Genomic DNA, 19,951 nt, shown 5'->3' with positions numbered 1-19,951 from the left:
TGTGCTTGTATTAACTTTTATTTTTTTTTTCAGGCTTGTTTACTGGAACATCAGTTAATTTTCAATTTTCCTTTCAAAACCAAAAGTGATTGTTATCCTGACTTACACACATGCATACACAGACAAGCTTTTATTATCCCATAATTTCCTGGAACAGAGCAGGTGCTTTCCATCAGCCTTCCACCAACCACAAAACAGTGTACAAAGATCAGGGAAATACAGTACATAGGCAAAAATGGTATCAGCAATCATCTCATTTACTTTTCCTTCTTTGATTTCTTCTTGCATAATAATTCACTAGTATGACAGAGATATTTTCAAGGCACTATATGTATCTGACTATTAATTCCTCCATAACTAACCCTTGTGATTATTACAGGTTGCTTGTAAAGCAGAAAATTACATTATATTATTATGAAAATTAGAAGTTTAAATGAAATATCTTAAGAAACACAAATACATGAATCAGCTGATGATTCATAGCAAACAGGTATTTCCTGTTGTAAAGCAGTGTCAAATGTAAGGCATGTGTTTTTGTTACCTCAGTGCATGGCTGTGTCACTTGAATGTAATCAAGTATTCAGGACAAGCCTGGCTGTCATGGAAGATAATGAACATGGTGGGTTTGGCCACATTGTCCACGACACTGTCGTACTTCTGAATGGCGACGGGGCCCTTGGCCGGCGGCATGATCATGCCTTGTGTTCCGGCGGTGAAATCCCCCGTCAGCACTCGACAGAGGTACATGCACTTCTCCCCGGTTTGATTCGGCTTGGAGTAGGTGTTTTGGGCAGAGTAACTAGCATTGACAGCAAAGTATGTGCCATTGCCGTAACAAGCAGCTGAAAATGCAGAAAGACATTGAGTTAGTCTTTGAGGTACTTGCTATAGTTCTATAGTAAAGTATAAGTACATTTTCAGAAATTACCAAATAATATCTGTAGTGTTGTGAACATCCATTCAAATTAAGCTGTGGTAAAGTATGGTTTAAAAATATGCTTAGTTGTGATGTTAAAAACTACTAATCCACATTAAAAGGAATGGGATGTGTCACACTGGAGTTGTCTTCCGCTTTTCAATACAGATTGAGGAAGTGTCTGACGAAGCAACGTCCAATATTTTCAACTTAAACTCCTCACCGTTCTTTCCTGCGTAACTCCTGTTGAAGCCGTGTTCGTTGATGTGGTTCACGGTGTCGTGGGCGGTGCCGTGGAAGAGGCGTCTCTCGTTGTTCTGGTGTTTGTTTCTCTGCTCCATGTCGCGCTTCTTGATCTGTAGGCCCTTCCACAATGAAGGGTTCTGGATCCTCTCAATCTAAGGAGGAAGGAAACGGACATTTTTGAGTGTCTGAGTTTATGTCACATCACATCACATCACATTAACTGCGTTTCCCGTATAATGGATTTAGAATAAATTTGATTCATCAAAAAGTGGATATGCGATTGATATGTTAAAGGGGTTGTTTGGATGTTTTGAAGTGGGGTTGTATGATGAACTTATCCTTAGTCAATATATTACCTACAGTAGATGACAGTCGGCATGCCCCCAGTTAGGAGAAACAGACCAGAGTATCAGCACAGGAGCAAAGTAATGTACTGCTGTGGACGGGGGCAGCAGCGAAACATATTTTAGCCACCTAAAAGAAACACCCACCTAAAAAAATTCAATATCAGTTTAAGTGTACGCTATATTTAGAATATTTTCACCGCTTTACCTTGCCGTCGGACAGCCCTTTTCGGACTGGAAACTGAAGCTATTGTATCCATCTATGCTCTCGCCAAAGCCACCAGACTCCATTGAAAACAACTGTAATTTACCTCAGAATACGGGGGTTGCTGGTCTACCGCTGCCACGATCGGTTAGTTTATTTGTGTTATTGTGTGACTTTGGTGAATCCGAACTGACCAAAGTCACGCAATGGCACAAACAAACCGAACGAGACAGCGGTAGACCACCAACCCGTTTTGTGCAGTAAAATTACTAAATCAATTTTCAACGGAGTTAGGTTGCTTTGGCGGGAGCATAGATAAAGGCTTCAGTTCCCTGTCAGGAACATAGACTGTATAACTGTCTCACAGCAAGGTAAAGCAGTGAAAATATTCTAAATATAGGTGTCTAAAATATGTTTTGCTGCTGCCCCCTGTCCACAGGAGTACATTGCTTTGCTCCCGTGCTGGTTCCTGCCTGTTTCTCTAAACTAGGGGGATGCCGACCGTCGTCTACTGTAGGTAATACACTGACTATGGATAAGTACCTCATACAACCCCACTGAGAAACACCCAAACTATCCCTTTAATGTCACCTGATGACGAGACAAATGATGATAAAGATGTAACAAATAAATTATTCATTACATACAGTGCACGTTCAATGTAGTCTACCTTAATAATGGTTTGGGGGCATGTGACCCGGAACAGATTCAGGACTTCAGTGTGCTCTGCTGTCCCAGCTGTGATGGTGACGGCCTGACACGAGGTGTTGGCTGGCATTGTATCCCAGTGCTCAGGCATGTCTTCATCTAGTGGAATAATAAACTATTTCATTTTAGTTGTTCCTGGCATCAACAATATACAGAACGTTATATAACCATATAGTAATAATGAAGTTGCCAATAAAAAAACCCAGCATGCTAAAACCTGAGAATTATTTTACTGACTCAAATCTGGTTTGAATGCACTTTATTTTGGCTTCATAAGAGAGAGGGGAAGTCCCGCCCCTTCCAGGTGGACCACCATGGGAGCTTAGTTCAGAAAATATATTAGCGGTAGTCAACGACGAGAGACAAATGTTTTTTTGATCCTGTTTGAATTGCACCATGACTCCCACAGATGATGTTTGTCAATTTAAAACATAATTTTGCAAGTCAAGAAAGTCTCAGTTTGTTGTAAAACTGTATAAGTATCAGACGGTGAAAATACGTAATTAGAAAGACTAGACCCCAAAAGTCACGTAAGTGACAACGTCGCTCTCGCTGAAGCTACGATGCCTGTGTGTTTCCTACTGGGATGAACTCATGATCACTGGGTGCGTGAAATGTAGCTTAGTTAGCTAGCGAGCTTTTGTTGGTGACGTACAGTTTGAGAGATGTAGCTCACTGAGCAGTTTAACACAAAACTAAATGATACTACGACAAACTGAGACTTTTTTGACATGCAAAATTATCTTTTAAATTGACAAACATCATATGTGTGATTCATGGAGCAATTCAAATGGGGTCAAAAAAATATTTGTCTCTCGCTGTTGAGTACCGTAGATATTTTTAGTGAAATAAGGTCCCATGGTGGTCCACCGGAAGGGACTTCTGGTCTCTATGAAGACATAATCAGGTTCTCCTGCGTTACTGTGGATGTTAGGCAGGACACAGAAGCCAGGATACATGTTTCTACTCATCAGAGGACACAGCTAAGATACCTTTCAGCTTGTCAATGCGCTTTATCTGTAGGATGCTTCCCTGGTTACCAGTGGCAGGCCCCTTTGGCATGGTGACTGTGTACTCTTGACCCTGAACTGTCACTTTGACATTTGGTTGTCCCTTTTCCAGTGCTTGCTCAAGCTTGAAGTTGGCCATTGAATCGAAACTCTTAAACGGAAGCCCCTTCTGCTGGTACTGCCAGTCTGCCACCGTGCCCGCCAGCTCCACATTCTTCTTCAGCTCTTCCTTCTGTCTCGCCGACCTCAGCATCTCGTGGATCTCATTGCTGGCTTTGAGCACGTCCCTGCTGAGCCCCTCGATGGTGACTGAGGCTTGGGCATTCTTGCTCTCAGTCGTTATTGTCACGTCCATCGTCTTCTGGATGTCAACAATGCGCTGGCGGTCTGCATCCGAGAAACTAAGGATGGAGATGTCGGAAATGCAGGTGCTGTGTTGCTCTTTGGATATCAGCTGGTTGATCTGCTGTTTGGCTGAGTCTACTCTGGGCTGCGACTCGCCGCAGATGTGGAAGCAAGCAGGGTCAACTTTCAGAGCCTCAATGATAAAATCCCCTTCTATCTGTGGCTTGTCGGCAACTCCAATATTAACAAATGCTGAAAGAACAAATCCCAAGAGCTACATTAGAATTTAACATTTAAAAGTGATTATGGATTCAAGAATATGACATTACTCTCTGCTCTGTACTTACATTTGAATTTGGAGAAGAAGTTTCCCAAGAACCCTCCTTTATCTTTCGGTTCAGTGGCTTCTTTTTGGTGCATACTGTCGTAGAACTCCTTCAGCATGGGTGGCTGGAAAATAACTATCCGAATAGTCTTCAGGGGGGCAGAAGTGTGTTGGCTCAACACATCAACCACTGCATCCAGCATGGCGTCTGCCACCTGCCTTGCCTGTACATTGCCTTGACCTAAAATGCAACAGCATAAATTTCAGACTTTTGCTACAAGAGTGTAAAAGCAGGGATGTCACGATCCCAGAAATGTAGTAGTCGACACCAATACCAGTGAAATTACACGATTCTCGATACCCAATTCGATACCACGGTAAAAGTAAAACAATAAATTCCATGTACGTCAACATACACTCCTTTTTTACTGTTTGCATACTGATTGTGACTTTTGTTAGGAATTTAAACAGGTCATAATTCCCTCTCTAATATCTATTTTGTACTGATGCGAAAACATCTCCTTCAAACAACTGTATCTATTCAAGTTTCTCACCAAATCTACTTTAACAAGATGAACACATCATGATAACGTTGGTATTTTCCTTCGCCCAATGCTCATTTTTACTGAATAGTGTTGAACGCATCATAATGTAAATCAATGGCACCTCCCGTTAAAGGGACTGTTTGTAACTTTTTAAGCGTATAAATGTACCGGGTCGGGACACATGCACGCTCGCATATGCGCGCTCGCGTGTGGCTGGAGTCCCCGCTCCTCTGCCTGCTCGCCTTCACTCACTCACACCGCGCGCGTTCTCGCTCCACCTCTAGACGTAAACGCGCGCTCACTCCACACTGCAGAAGAGTTAGTTTAGCTCTGAGAATATCTAGTGAATGTGTGGACGTTTGTGCAGGAATAAATGCTGCAGCTCCTCCAGACCAACAGAGGTTTCCCGTGTCTTGTGAAGTGAAGGGGCTCCACAGCGAGTAACGTTATCGTCTCGAGACGGTAACGGAGACGATAATGTTACTCGCTGCGGAGCCCCGCTGCCTCAGCCTCCGCTGCCTCAGCCTCCGCTGAAGCAGGAAAAGCCAACACTAGGATCAGCATTGGTTCATGGAGAGACCTCCGTCTGGTCAGCTAACATTACTGCCAAGCAGCTGAAATATAGAGTGATATTGTGTTTTTAGCTGACGTGTGTTGCCTCACTGTTTTGAGCGATGCTCGTTCAGGTCTATTTAGAGCGAGCAAGCGCGAGCAAGCGCGAGCAACAGGACGCTGACTTTCGTTGAATTAACGGCCACAGGTGTCGCTGTTAACAAGCATTTCCGAAAGTTACAAATAGTCCCTTTAACGTTAGCTGCTTACCGGTTGCTAACAGCTAACGTTAATTAGCGCTCCTCCTGCTGATTTCAACACTGAACACTGATTTGTTGTTCACAATGTAGCTTTATCAGAGAAAAAATAGGGTGCGTACCCTGGACGCGTTGATAGTGACTTTACGGCATCCCAAACACATTTTCTATCGTTCCCAGGACAACGGGACGCAGTGAGTCTTGAGCCCTGGCGGTATCTACGGTACTACCGTCACGTTTTCAGAATTTGGGCTTTGACTACCGAAGTATCAGTTCTCATGACATCCCTACGTACAAGTGTACAGCAGTCCTAAAAGGCAATTTAAAAAAAAAAGACTGTGGTAAAACACACTGAAGAAGCTATAGCTTCTGAGTTTTATAAAACCAAGATGGGTTTGAGGGTAAATGTCAAGACTTCACAAATGATAAACACCACATCCTGATAACAAATCTCACCTGTGCCAATGGCGGGAAATGAGACAGAAGTGTGTGAGTTTGTCACACACAGTAGGAGTACATCTTTCACAGCCTTGTTGATTTTTACTGGGTCCGTCTGTCCAACGAGGTGAAGGATCTTCTTACACTTGAGGTTGCCTGGCTGGGTTATTATCATGCCTTGGTTGGGCTGGGCACCTAAAGGTGTAGACAGTGGATTTAAATCGCTTTGAACCTTGACAACCATGTGTGTGTGTGTGTGTGTGTGTGTGTGTGTGTGTGTGTGTGTTTGTGTATTTAGGCCATACTTCCTTTTAGAAACATTCAGTTTTGAAAACAGAATTGTCTTAATGATTGACTCTTTATCCACAGCTTTACAGTCCCAACAAGAGAATTGTTATGCTGTGTTTGGTGTCAACTCTTTGTGCAAATGTTTCCTTACCAAGGATTAGGCATTCTGCTTCAACAGCCGGACCAGCTGCCTCCAGAATGGCCTTCGATACTCCTAGAGGAGCGAAAGATAAAAACAAATATCATACACAAAAATCAATATAAAATCAATGAATAAATATAAATTGGAGGACATGATTATGCGTGGGATTAGCGTGTCAAATATGTTGCCATATAGTCTATACTACTTTAATGGTATCATACCTTTATTAAAGTAGTATCCACTATATGTAATTATTTACATTAAATCTAAAATAATCTGAAATTATAATTATTTTTGCATTATCGAAACATTTCAGTTCTGGCTATCATTTACCTGACTTAAGAGAGAATGCTTCATTGGAGGAGTTGACGATGACATCAGAGGTCTCCTTGGTTATGTCTCCCGTGACCACCTGGACAGCCACACTTCCCATTTTGGTCTCATGCATTCCTGAGCCCGAGACAACTTTAGAGAAGGGACCTCAAGGCAGTAGACACAAATTAAGAATTAACAGCGGTGCAAAAGCCCATTAGCTAAAGCTTAAAGACACAAACAATTCAGTATTGTTAAAATGACCAATTAGTTAAATCGACAAAAATGTTATGATGTGATCATTACTGAACGATGAAAGTCATTTAATATGATGATATAAGTAAAAATATTGCATAAAGTATTTTTTTTCATTTAGGGCTGTCAATGGATTCAAATATTTAATCGCGATTATTCGCATGATTGTCCATAGTTAATCGTGATCAATCGCAAATTAATCGCACATTTTTTATCTGTTCAGAATGGACCTCAAAGGGAGATTTGTCAAGTATTTAATACTCTTATCAACATGGGAATGGGCAAATATGCTGCTTTATACATATGTGTGTGTATATTTATTATTGGAAATCAATTAACAACACAAAACAATGACAGATATTGTCCAGAAACCCTCACAGGTACTGCATTTAGCATAAAGAAATATACTCAAATCATAACATGGCAAACTGCAGCCCAACAGGCAAAAACAGCTGTCAGTGTGTCAGTGTGCTGACTTGACTATGACTTGCCCCAAACTGCATGTGATTATCATAAAGTGGGCGTGTCTGTAAAGGGGAGACTCGTGGGTACCCATAGAACCCATTTACATTCACATATCTGGAGGTCAGAGGTCAAGGCACCCCTTTGAAAATGGCCATGACAGCTTTTCCTCGCCAAAATTTAGCCTAAGTTTGGAGCGTTATTTGGGCTGCTTCCTGACAAGCTAGTATGACATGGTTGGTACCAATGGATTCCTTAGGTTTCTAGTTAGTTTCATATGATACCAGGATCTTCACTCTGGCTTTAAAGCTGAGCCCGTTACAACCTAAAAATCTCAAGTTGTGTTAATGTGTCAAAGAAATTAGTGGCATTAAAATGAATTTGTGTTAATGCCTTATTACCGCGTTAAGTTTGAAAGCCCTAATATCATTACATAATAAATACATTTTTGTTGGGTGTTTAAATACACTAGTTAAAGTGCTTCCCTCCATAATGATGTTAGGAGAGAGCTGTAATTTGAATCCTTACACATTTCTAAAATGCAGCATTACATTGTAATTGCGCATTAAAATGTTACAATAATGTTGCCTACCTTGACTTTGTGGGGAACTCGTGGGCACCTGACCGTCTGAGGAACTGGGGAACTTCTTTGTGAATTCATCACTAAAAACCTGGAGACAGAATCCAAGAGATACCAAATATAACAGCAAAACAGAAGTGACACATACTCTCTGGTTGATACTGCAAATTTGTCATAAAAATTTTCATGAAATCAAACAATGCATTTCAATGCATTTATGCAAATTACCTCCCTATATAATAGTCTTCATGATTAGTGGCGAGGTCCACCATTCCCACCCAGGATTCACAAGAAATGACGCATGCATGTAATCCAGTGTTGCTTTTTTAAAATTTGACCTCATTAATAACAGCCTGACTGTTTACTGTTCAAGTCTGACTAGCTGCTCAAAGAGTGTTTGCTGCCCCCGAATGCCGACTGTTGCGTCACCTCACGTTGCCTTTGTCTTGGCCAAAAAGTTGCACTCGAACACACCGCAAAGACTACAGCCGACAGCCAACTACCACGTACGTTCTGTGTCTGCGACAGAGGAAATATCTCTCGACACCATTTGTAATTCAAAAAGAGAAATCGTAAAACCGAGGACGGCGGATATACAAGCCGTTGTTCTGATACATAAAACAAAACAGCGTTTGCTTAGCTTCATTCCAGATGGCCATGTTGTTGTGAAAATATCTGTGTACTGAGATGAGATGAATATGAGAAATGAGAAGAGCCCTCTGTGTCCTTTTGACTTTACTCGTTGGCTTGCTTTCCTCACTTCCATTTCTCTTCTCGTGTACTGATTAATTTAAGCTGAACAGCCAATCAGAGTGGTTTCTCTCACTGACGGGCTCCGCTGCCGATTCAACATGCTGAATCGACCAAAATATCTCTGACACAGACAGACTGACGCCAACGGTGCAGAACACACCGTAACACTAGGTCGACAGATGCTCACCGACCGCCCAAAACGGTGTGTCAGTGCCTTTAAACCACAGTTGCTGTTCCCACCGGGTACCAATGGGGTCATCAAATCAACCAAAATCTTTTAATTTCAAATGAATTTTACTGTTAAATTTTAGTTTAGCACTCGGAGCATGAAAGTACTACAAAGCTTGTTGTCTTTCCTTACCTGGATAGTCTGTGCATCTTGTGAGTAAAGGATGATCACGACCTTCTTCAGGTGCTTAGGTTGTTTCTTAGTGCCAAACGCTAAGATTTCGTCCAACATCAGTGATGCTACAAGGTTTTTTGGGAAACCCAGGTTACCAGTGCCGATGGCGGGGAAGGATATGGAGGTCAGGCCACTGTCCTCTGCCTTGCCCAAGCAATTCTTGAAAATGCCACTCAAGGTCTGGAAGTCAAAGCACAAATGCTATTAATGTCTAGGTGCAAGATATTGACAGTTTACACTGCTGTTGCATCCATTAACCAGCCTCTGACTTGTGACCTCAAACAGAGCAGTGAAAAAGCTAAAAGCAATATGTCTCCTGTTAGACAAATTAGCCAGATAATGTTTTCCAGGACATGCAGAGAAAGGTAAGAAGGAAGGAAATGTAGATCTGAGGTATATTCCTCAGTTCTCAGACATTTCATCAAATTCAGATCAGAGAAGTCTTTCAACCCATAACGTACATGATGTAACACTTTACCTTTTCAGCTGTGCCTTGTCCTTTGTCCCAATGAGGCGCAACTGCATGAAAGACTTGTTTGCTCTTCAGCTTGCAGCCGTCAGTAACGATGACATCACCAGCGTTTCCACTGGCATGATTAGCAGTTACCAACTGCTGAAGTTTGGGTCCAGCCACGCTCAAGATGGCGTTGGAAACTGCCCCTTTGTTCAGTGCAAGATCTTCAAACACAGTATTCACGGTCACCTCCGTCTAGGAATGTAATAGCAGAATGTTATCAGTTACATGTTCTTCATTTTACAATGTCTTTATCTTTTAGATAATAGAGCAGTCGAGCATCAGTGCTGTAAGAAATCAGTCAGAAAAGAATCAGTCAAGAGAGACTACATTCAATTGACTGATCCTAAGTCCCGCCCTCCTTAGTTACTGTTGCTAGGTCGGACAAGCTTGATAAAAAGAAACATGGATATGCCAGTTCCATTTAGCCGAGTGCTGCAGTGTGTATTATTATTAAATAGTTTTTGGGCGTCAAGCAATATAGCTTCAAGAAGCCGAAAACAAGGACTATAGTATGTGATGGAAGGATATATTCATGATGATAAACTTTGCTAGACGTCGTGTATATCAAAATAATTAACACCAAAAGGTACTTTGGGGCTGAATGAAGCAGAAATAATATAAACAAAGGAACAAAATCATGCAGGTTCACCAGAACCAGGAAAATGAGAGGTTTTCTAAAGGGACTCTGGTGCTCGGAAACGCTTTTATCCACAGGGACCACCAAAATCAACACTAAATGAAAGTTCCTTGTAGGATCTGTGACTCTATACAATGTAATCTCTCTGTGAAGATTGTGACACCAATGTAATGTGACTTACATAGTAATGTTACCTTTGAACAGACGTAGCATATCTAAGTATAACCGAACAGGAAAGGGGAATGCTGACCAAGCTTGCTCAATGATTATTGGAGCACAGGACGAAAAGGGGCGAGACTTAGGAAGGGTCAATTATGGGGATACTCTAGAGCTAGAATAATAGTTCAATAGTTAATGCTGCATACTCTAGTAGTATGTAGTCCCTCCGTAAGAATGTTTCACTTTTAAACTAAGTGTTTGCTGTTAGTGAAGTATGGTAAAAAAATTTAATTACCGTGGCATTCTCAATATTTCCTTTCATGAGAGTGATGCCCAAGCCCTCTTTGGTCTGCACTTGACCCAAGCAGTTTGTGTCAGATTTTTTAGGGAGAGTTTGTTGAGAAAGACTGACACCTTGATTTCCAAACTCCTGCCTGACAGCTGCCTCCATAGCCTGAACAGAACCGTCGTCGTTGTTCACCAAATGGATCCTCTTCAGGGTGATTTCATCACCCTTTTCATCACAGTGCTCTTTTACCGCTTTGACGATGGTGACTGCACACAAATCGAGAGGAAAGCCTAGGTTTCTGCTGATGGTGGGCAGAGCCACAGAGACGCAGCCGTTCTTTTCAGCAAGTTCTAAGCTTCCTTTAACGGCTCTTTTCAACTGTGCCAGAGGCTTCTGGGGTTTAGCTTGATCAAAAGTGGGTCCCACGGCATGGATGACTTTTTTGCAGGAAAGCTTTCCCCCCGCACTAGTTATGACACAGTCTCCGGGCTTGAGCTGTCCATTCGAGTTAATTAGTTTGTCACATTCATCCTGAAGCTGAGGTCCAGCAGCACTAAGAATTGCTCCTGAAAGACCTCCACTATGTTTCAAGTCCTTATTAGAAGCATTGACAACTGCATGCACTGGGTAGCTGCACATATCTGCCTTGCAAACAGCTATTTCCACTCCATCAGATGTCTGAAGCTGATACACAGGCTTTGGTAATTGTTTTTGGGCCAAGTCGCCCTGTCCACCACTAGTCTCATCAACCAGCTTGACCAGGCAGCCAGTTTCACTCCAGAGTGAGGAAACATACATAGCTTCTTTATCCTGGAAGAACTTCTTCACTCCAGGCATGGAGATTTTTAAACTTTCAAAGAACACAGAAGAGACCAGGTCTTCAATCAAGGGCTTGCTCTCTGCGACATCAACTCTGGAGCCACTCAGACAGATGGCCTCCTTTCTGTAAGACACCACCACTTTGTCTTTCACTTGCTCCAACCTAGATGCGTCAAGTTTTTCAATGAATTCAACTTTGGCGTTGGGCTTGACCACAACGGTTTCTTCAACTTGAGCATTCAGCGTTAAGAAGTCGTCAAGTTTGCTGGTAACTCTTACAACACTATCCTTGTGGCCACACACCACGACTTCTTGACCAGTGGCGTGGATTTGAATTCTCCTGAATGGCTTATTGTTGGTATTCTCTAATTGACTGACCAGGTCCTGCCACTCTGGCTTCTCCAGGACATTACTGTCTTCGACGTCAATGAATTGAGATATTAACAGCCTCCCCAGATGATCTTCCGCATCATTCAGATCTCTGTCGGAAGCAGCAAGGAGCTGCACCCGGTTTGCATTGATCTCAATTGCTACATTTATTCCATTGGACATGAGTAGGGCATTTGTAAGCTCCTCTTGTTGTTCATCCTTCAACATGTCGAGGACATAGTTATCCATTTCTAAATTCTGTCGTTTTAATGCAAACACTGCATCATATATGACTTTGCTTGCTGCCAAAATCTCATCCCCAAAGCCAGTTACTAACAGGTCAGGACTCTCTTTTTTGAATGACATTTTGAGTTCTGGGTACACATTTAGCAGCTTGTCCTGAAGACCATCTTGACACAGGATGTGGAAAATCGACGGCGACACTTTGATCTTTTGGGTCACGCTCGATTTCTCCCTCTGCACCCTTTTGGCAATCTTGTTTACGACTTCACAAAGAGTTTGCTCTAGTCTGTTGACATCGGCCACAGGGCCAACCACTGTTAAGACACCACTGGCTTTATCAGGCACTACAATCACATCTTCATTCAGCAGCGCCTGTCTGATCTTCTCCTCAGACTCTTCCCATGCCTCTGACTCTGGCTGAAGCTTCAGGGATTTGAATTTTGACAGAGCTTGTGCAAAGGCCGACTTCACAGTATCTCTCCACTCTTTGACGATGTCTTTGGCATCCTTTTGCTGTAGTAGTGAAGATACGGGGCTGAAGCACACAGTAGACTGGTCGAGGTTTACGTTGCAGAAGTCTTTTGCCAGTTGACTATGAATGGTTTTTGCTAGTGATTGATTGGCATCCAGGTATATCCAGACAGCATCGTCAACGGTTTCAGAGAAAGCAGCAGGGAGTTTTAGTGAGGGCTTATCTTTGCCATAGAGGGCTGTTCCCAAAGACTCATAAAAAGGATAAACTCTGATCTCTTCCTTCTTGATGCAATGCTTCTTCTTCATGATTTTCTGAACAGCTACGGGGGAAAAAATACAATCAAATATAACATTGTCAAATTGTCTAGAATTCATATAAAAAGGTGGCAATCTCAGATGACATAGTAATATTTAATGCGTACTGTAAATGCACTACCTTTATCGTCTTTAAAGGTGATGATGACAGACTGTTCCGCTTCATTAAGCACAACATTTTCCACATCCCCACCTGCATTCTCAAAATAAAGGCGGAGGAGGTCTTCACTAAAGTTTTGTAGGTCTTCAACTACAACTTGCTCTGTGACTTCAAGAGGCCGGACTGATAGGCCCTTCTTTGTGAAGGTCCTGTTTTGGGGGCATCTTGTCACGAAATCAGTGTTTTCTGTGAGATAGTGATAAAAAAAAACGTTACGTTAGTTAGGCAAAAACACTTCCAAAAAATAACACAAACAATAAACAGTTATTTGTGCTTTTAAAAAAAAAAAAAAAAAAAAAAAAGGCATCAGCTTTGTAGGGACCTTTCTGTTATGGGGCATTCACACCAAACGTAAAGCAAACATTTTCCCGCGGCACAATTACATACAAAGTCAATGCAAAGAAGCAAATAGACACGTGTTCACGCCAGGTGACGTGAAGGACGCGAACATGTGAAATTTGTGTCATTTGCGAGAAATTTTCTTGACTTTGACGCTGACACGCGAAAGCCTCTCAGCATTGAGATTCTCCTGTAGTTACTGACGTCCTGATGTTGTTGAATCAGAAATGCAGGAAAAAAATATTGCAGCCGTCTGTGGGCAGCCGGAGCTCTACAATAGTATCTCATTTGTATAGAGACTGGACGAAACTTTGTTCATAAATGTATGTATATAAATCACAGACTGTCTATGGTATAAACAACAACGTCGCTGCCGTATTTATGCCTAGATGACGTTATGTTGAGTGTTGATGGTGCAGCTACGTTGTTAGCATAGCATAGCACTGATCAATCCAAACTCCACTCAAAAAACAAGCATTTTTAAAGTTGTTTGCTTGTCGTCTTGTGGACAGACCTGACAACGCATGAATTCAGACTTTTTACAAATCTGCATTATTATGTAATTATTTCGGCTTCCTTTGGATCCGTTTATTGCAACTAAATCACAGCACAATCTGTTTACTTTGGGTTCATAGCACTGTAGCGACGTGTGGCTTGCTTGATACAGTGATTAGCACGGTGAAATTCACAGAGCACCGCCGGTTATGAACCCAGACAAGACGGCGTTTGGTTTTCCGACGTATCTGGGACTTCCACAACATGTACAAAGCAGCAATAGTGATGAAACGTGGTTAGTATCTACGTGGAGGTATACCCCTCCTCCTCTCCAGCGCGTGTAGTGCGAGGGATGCGAATGAACACAAATGATCGTTGAGGGGGAGTTGTTGGAGCAACTGCAAAAGGGATTGATGGAAAAGGTTTAGTACCCCTAGAGAACATGCTTCCAGCAACATAGTCCATAAACATATGAAGTGATTTATAAGCCAGTGTTAGGTCCACAGTGGGCTTTTCTATAAGATTGCTGTAAAGTTATTGTTGGGATGCATGCATGGACATTTGGACTATCTCATATCCTTTGGCGGCTGATCTTAAACAGGGCTGTTTGGCCAAGCACTCATGGCCCTCCACAAGACAAAGAGGCCTCTAACTATATGCATAATTACTGCAGACTACATGTTTTTTAGGCTATACGGGGATTTAACGTTCAGCGATAATTTAATACGAAGTACAGCAATCAATCAGTGCATTGCTGACCACTAAGCATATATCTGGCATACATGTGTTTTCTGCTGGCAAACAGCAGGAATATAACACTGGCTACCAGTATTCAGAATGAAAACACCTCTGATCTCTTTATCTGTGCTGCTCATTAGTGGTCTGGAAAACTGCAGGAATCAAGTCATTTCTCACCACTCGCCAGAAGTAATTTTGGCTGCTGTAATTCAGCTTAGTGTCATGCAATAGTCCTGTTAACTAGTGCTATCAGCTGTCTATTGATGTATGCCATAAAATATGTTTTCTCATACAAATTTCATTCTTTTCTTTTTTGTAGCAGCAGGTTTGCGTTATTTCTAAATGCTGAAAACTACCAGAGGTATGCTGGAGATTATACAGGTGCATCCTTGACTGTAAACAGAAAACCTCTGCACAAATTGAGCTTTTTGGAACTATTAATACACACACATAGTAAATGAGTACCTTTCCCACTCTGGAAAGTCACCACAGCAGAGGAGATGTTAGGAATGACTTCCAAAGTGAAGCTTTGGCTGGCAGATGGACTGTCAGGATCCTTTAAAACGTTCTCCACCAGCATCTCCAAAAACTCCTGGCTTAACGTCTCGGGAATATTCCCTAAAACAGCCGAAGTGGAGCACAGCTCTTCGCCTGCGGCCTCATCTTCACTGCCTTTCGCCTCTGTCTGAACTTCCACTGCAGGTGTGTGTTCATCGGTGCTCGATTGCTTGTTGATCACAGCAACATCCGCTGTTCATAAGACATGAAGGTTTAGAGGCTGAACACACATTTCTTAATGAAGTGAGATCATTTAACACTAAACAACCAAGCCAATCATGAAGGACATCTCTATGTGCTTATTCCAAGTGTTTCCCCTGTGCTTGATTTAATTAGGTGGCAACCCAAAAAGTTTTCCCCACCCCTAAAAGAAAAATATATTTTTTTTTAATGATTGTTTTTTATTTTCAAAATTTTAGGCGATGCTAAGGTTAGTGAAAGATTCATTTTAAGCCCCTCCTGCTTCCCTCTTGTAACAGGTGCCAGCCTGATAGTATAATCTTGCTTTTCAGTGTTGATTATACTACATACATTGTTGTCTGTGTATCATTTTGCATGTCCTAAACCAGACTGCAAAGTTATCAACAATTCTTAAAGTGCAGTACTAGCAGTGTTTCTGCATGTCTTCATGTAAAAACACTGCAGGTACTGTGCAACACTCTGAACCAGTGTGAGGGGAGCGGCAAATAAAGAAACGCGTTGCAAGAAGCTCACAACACAGTGGAAACTGTTTCCAGGGGAGACTAAAAAGTGATGCACACTGCTGGGAAATGCTTGTTGTTGCCACGGTGTGTGTGGCTCATGAAGTTATTGAAGTCGGCGATATGTCCATGAGGTTGGAAAAAAAAAATATATATATATATATATACATATATATATATATAATATTAATATCTAATAATTATATATATATTATATATATAAATAAAAATAACTTTTTTAAATCATATCTGCCTACTCCACCTTTTACCTAGCATTAGCCTTTTGATTTTTATTATAATATCCGAATCATGCGATTATCATCTGTGTGCATAACCTTTTAGTGCCCCCTGGAAACAGTTTCTGTTGTGTTGTGAGCTTCTTGCAGCGCTACATGTATTTCTAAATTCTCATGTGTCGCCAAGTTGATGGAGATGTTGTCTTAATTTGCAGTGCGTTGAGCTCTCGGGGCCAATTTGATTTGAATGGTGGGCTGCAACGTTTAAATGACCACAGAAAAGTGTTTGGATAGTGCTTGTTATATCCAGATATATTAATCAAGATAATTGAGGTTAATCATTTAAACACATTTTTGTTGACCACATACAGTACACATGCATGAACAAAATTATTAACTTATTATTAGCAGACTATATTGATGAAAAAAATGTACATATTGACATTATAATTTCAAACAATAAGGAAAATACGGAAAATTATTAAAACAGATTAAACTGTTCATGGTATATTCGTATTTTTAGCTACCATAATTTCCCTTTATCACATACATATACTGTGTGTGTGTGTGTGTGTGTGTGTGTGTGTGTGTGTGTGTGTGTGTGTGTGTGTGTGCGCGTGCGTGCGTGCGTGCGTGTGTGTGACTCTGTCCAAGAAGCAATAGAATAGGCTACCAACATTAAGTCAATAGTGACATTTTGTCTAATCTCTCGTGTGGCGGTACTACAATTACCGCCACACAGTTGTATGCCTCCGCCAACCAGTCAAGTTGCAGTTTACATCTATGTCTGTCCAAAATGTCAGCACTTTATCATCATTTTATCCTATTAGACATTTGTGTGAAATTGCCATAATTTGCATGTGAATTCTTGAGTTATGGCCAAAAACGTGTTTTGTGAGGTCACAGTGACCTTTGACCTTACGTCAAAGTGGACATTTGTGCCAAATTTGGTGAAATTTTCTCAAAGCGTTCCTGAAATATCATGTTCATGAGAATGGGACGTATGCACAGATGGACAACCCGGAAACATAATCCCTCTGGCTGCCGGCGTGGAGGCATAAAAATCACTGTTACAGAGTAGGACACATATCTTGTACTTACATTCCTTGTTGAGTTCATCAGATGGAGCATCCTGTATAGAAGGGGAAAATATATATATTTTAATCACCGTTTGTTTGTCACCGAGACAGTGCCGAGACAGTGCCGCTGCTGCAATACTGTACACATGGGCACCGGAAGTAGGGGGGCCAAGGGGCCATTGGCCCCCCACTTTACGGCCCTGTCCCGCTTTCTTTTTAAGGTTGTGAATCACTGTATCCCCTCAAACGCCCCTATATTGCAACACGGTAAAGAAAGACGTTTCAATCACTCCCGTCGTCCCCGTGCATGTCCAGACTGGAGGTATCAGAAGTGGTTTTTACACCACAGATACGCTCTCATTTTAATCAGTGAAGCAGCTGTCTGCGCAGCTCCGTCTCAGCTGTGTCTCATGTAACCGCAACCTGAACTGAAGCCTTTATTTATGCTGCAAGTCTATTTTTTTTTTTTACAAAACGTGCATTTATCCACATTTTGTAACCGGCGGAGCAGAGTGTGATTTTTAATGTGCCTAATTCAAATGAAATCAAAGTGCTCTGATATCCAGCGCGCTACAGTTTCATAATGAACCGAAAATATTTTTACACTTCTCAACTGGTGGTCTGGAGAGAGGGCTGCTCGGAAAGGGCCGACCGTGAGTTTTATAGCACCCATCGCTGCACAGTGCGTCCTCTCTCTCTCTGTGGAGAACTGTCAGCCGGGGTGGACTGTCCTCAGTGCGAGGGGCACCGCTTGCCATGCTCATGCTGTGTGATTTTTTGCCATTAGCATTCATAACCATACAACCTTTATTAATAAATTGTTTACTAGAGCACAAAGTCCTTCATAGACATAGCCTCGTAATTCTGCTCTCAGAGTGCTCCACATTGATGCATTTAACTTTAAAATGTTCCAAATGTTCTTCCGGGGGAGCACCACACCTTAGTCTCTCAAACATCCTGTGGGAAACACTGTATTACGTCATCCAAATCTGGCCCCCCCTCCCACTTCAAAACTCATTCCGGCGCCGCTGACTGTACATACACACACCTCTACACACAAGAAACAGCAATATCCGTCTGATATTAACTAATAATAATTCATGTTGAATATGAATTGTGGGATTATTCCTTATCCATGGGCTATTTGGGGATTTATACATTATTATAACATACTTATATATATATATATATATATTTATTTATATATATATAATAATCGACGAAGCATTCAAATACTGATTTGGACGTTGATTACCATGGTAACGGTCAACACCTCGAAGCATTCGGGTCACCCGTACTCACAAGGGTCAAACCAGTAGATTACAGATTAGGAGGATACGAACCACAGAAACAATCGGCACTGATTGTCTTCACAACACCTTTTTTATGAATCACTTTTACATCCCATATCACAAGTTTCACATGGGACAAAGAGTGTGTTTGTGTGGGACAATGTGAGACACATGACCAAGGCTGAGAGGTAGTCTGACATTTTGATATAATGTCTATCTAACTTAAACTTAAACTAACTTAACAATAAACATTTCTATTCTGTCCCTTACCTCGTAACATCTCTATGCTTTGCCCGAATGCATCCAGAGATCGGCACATCTCCTTTTGAGCGAAACGTTTCTTGTGAGACTCACATGTGCAATAATAAATAACTGGCAAATTTCCCAAAAAACTCTAAAAATCACACCTTCCATCTGTTTTTACCCACTTGTAAAGTAGTCTTGTAGGTGCTTTTCTTTTTCTTTGTGATAGTTTCCATCATATTCGGCCTAAATCTGCATAGTTTGTGAGTTATGAATATGTGGAACAACAACAACAGGGATAAAACTGCTGTGCAGTCCCTTGTAAAGTGGGACACCTGGTCACCCTAACAATCCAGTGAAACACATTAACAGTTTTTGTGTCAAAGAATAAGCCAACAATGCTTCCCAGGTGTTTTGTACTTCTAATTTGGACCCCTGTGATATCCAGACAGCAGGACCTGAGAGGAATGCAGCAGGGCCTTGGTGGATTTATGATAAGTCACATGACTACCAGTGAGAAGGAAGCAACACAGCTGGCCTCTCTATTCTCTTTCACAGTTTATCTCACACTGATAAGTCCCATTAGAGCCTGAGAAGGGGTTCCTGTGATCCCCAGATCATGAACAACAGTTGAATAGCATAGATATATGATTTGAGGAACAGGAAGTGAATGTTTTATAACTGACACTACAATAACCTCCTTTGGGCTCTGAGTTATCTCCTTTGAATGTCTCAATAAGCAGCTGTTGACACTTACCTGCGTTGTTGTTTCCTCTTTAGGTAAATGAACTGTCATCTTCAACACGCCTTTATCCAAACGGATCTGATGCCCCTCTTTCACCAAAACCTTTTTCTGATCTGTAAGAAATAAATAAATAAAAACATTCAACCCCTCTCAGTGACGAAGTGTGTGGTAATAACTTGACTTGTTTTAATGAAGTGCAGTCAGCTCGGGTCTAGTTTATCGGGCCGACTTTAACTCACCCTCCTCTCGGCGGAAGCGCAGCAGCGCGGTCCTGCTGCCAGGCTCGTACTCAACCTCACAGTCGCCTCCGTTAGATTTCTTACTTTGGAAATATTTCACTAGTTTGTTTTTTAGTCTTGACACGTTGTTTTCTTCGAGCTCGACGAGCAGAACATACGAATAAGCGACCGCCATCGTGGCTGGCCCAACACCCTCTGACTCTACTTTCACTTTTGAT

At 41.7% G+C, this 19,951-nt stretch overlaps 1 protein-coding gene across 1 annotated transcript; it reads right to left on the bottom strand.

The window, feature by feature from the left end:
• Positions 1-19,943, bottom strand: parp14rs1 (poly(ADP-ribose) polymerase family member 14-related sequence 1). Its single transcript, XM_037789076.1, has 17 exons — positions 19,734-19,943; positions 19,507-19,607; positions 17,237-17,267; positions 15,106-15,390; positions 13,030-13,254; positions 10,695-12,913; positions 9,565-9,795; positions 9,045-9,266; positions 7,943-8,021; positions 6,655-6,801; positions 6,331-6,393; positions 5,910-6,086; positions 4,122-4,340; positions 3,412-4,026; positions 2,382-2,518; positions 1,140-1,314; positions 1-842 (listed from the first exon to the last, which is right to left on the bottom strand). Exons 1-17 carry the CDS (start codon positions 19,906-19,908, stop codon positions 559-561), a joined length of 5,385 nt encoding a protein of 1,794 aa, XP_037645004.1. The 5' UTR covers positions 19,909-19,943; the 3' UTR covers positions 1-558.
• Positions 19,944-19,951: the final 8 nt, after the last annotated feature.

Source organism: Sebastes umbrosus, chromosome 13 (assembly GCF_015220745.1).
Source record: "Sebastes umbrosus isolate fSebUmb1 chromosome 13, fSebUmb1.pri, whole genome shotgun sequence".
Lineage (NCBI taxonomy): Eukaryota > Metazoa > Chordata > Actinopteri > Perciformes > Sebastidae > Sebastes > Sebastes umbrosus.
The sequence above is the reverse complement of the archived record's forward strand: the minus strand, read 5'-3'. Positions and strand labels throughout refer to the sequence as shown.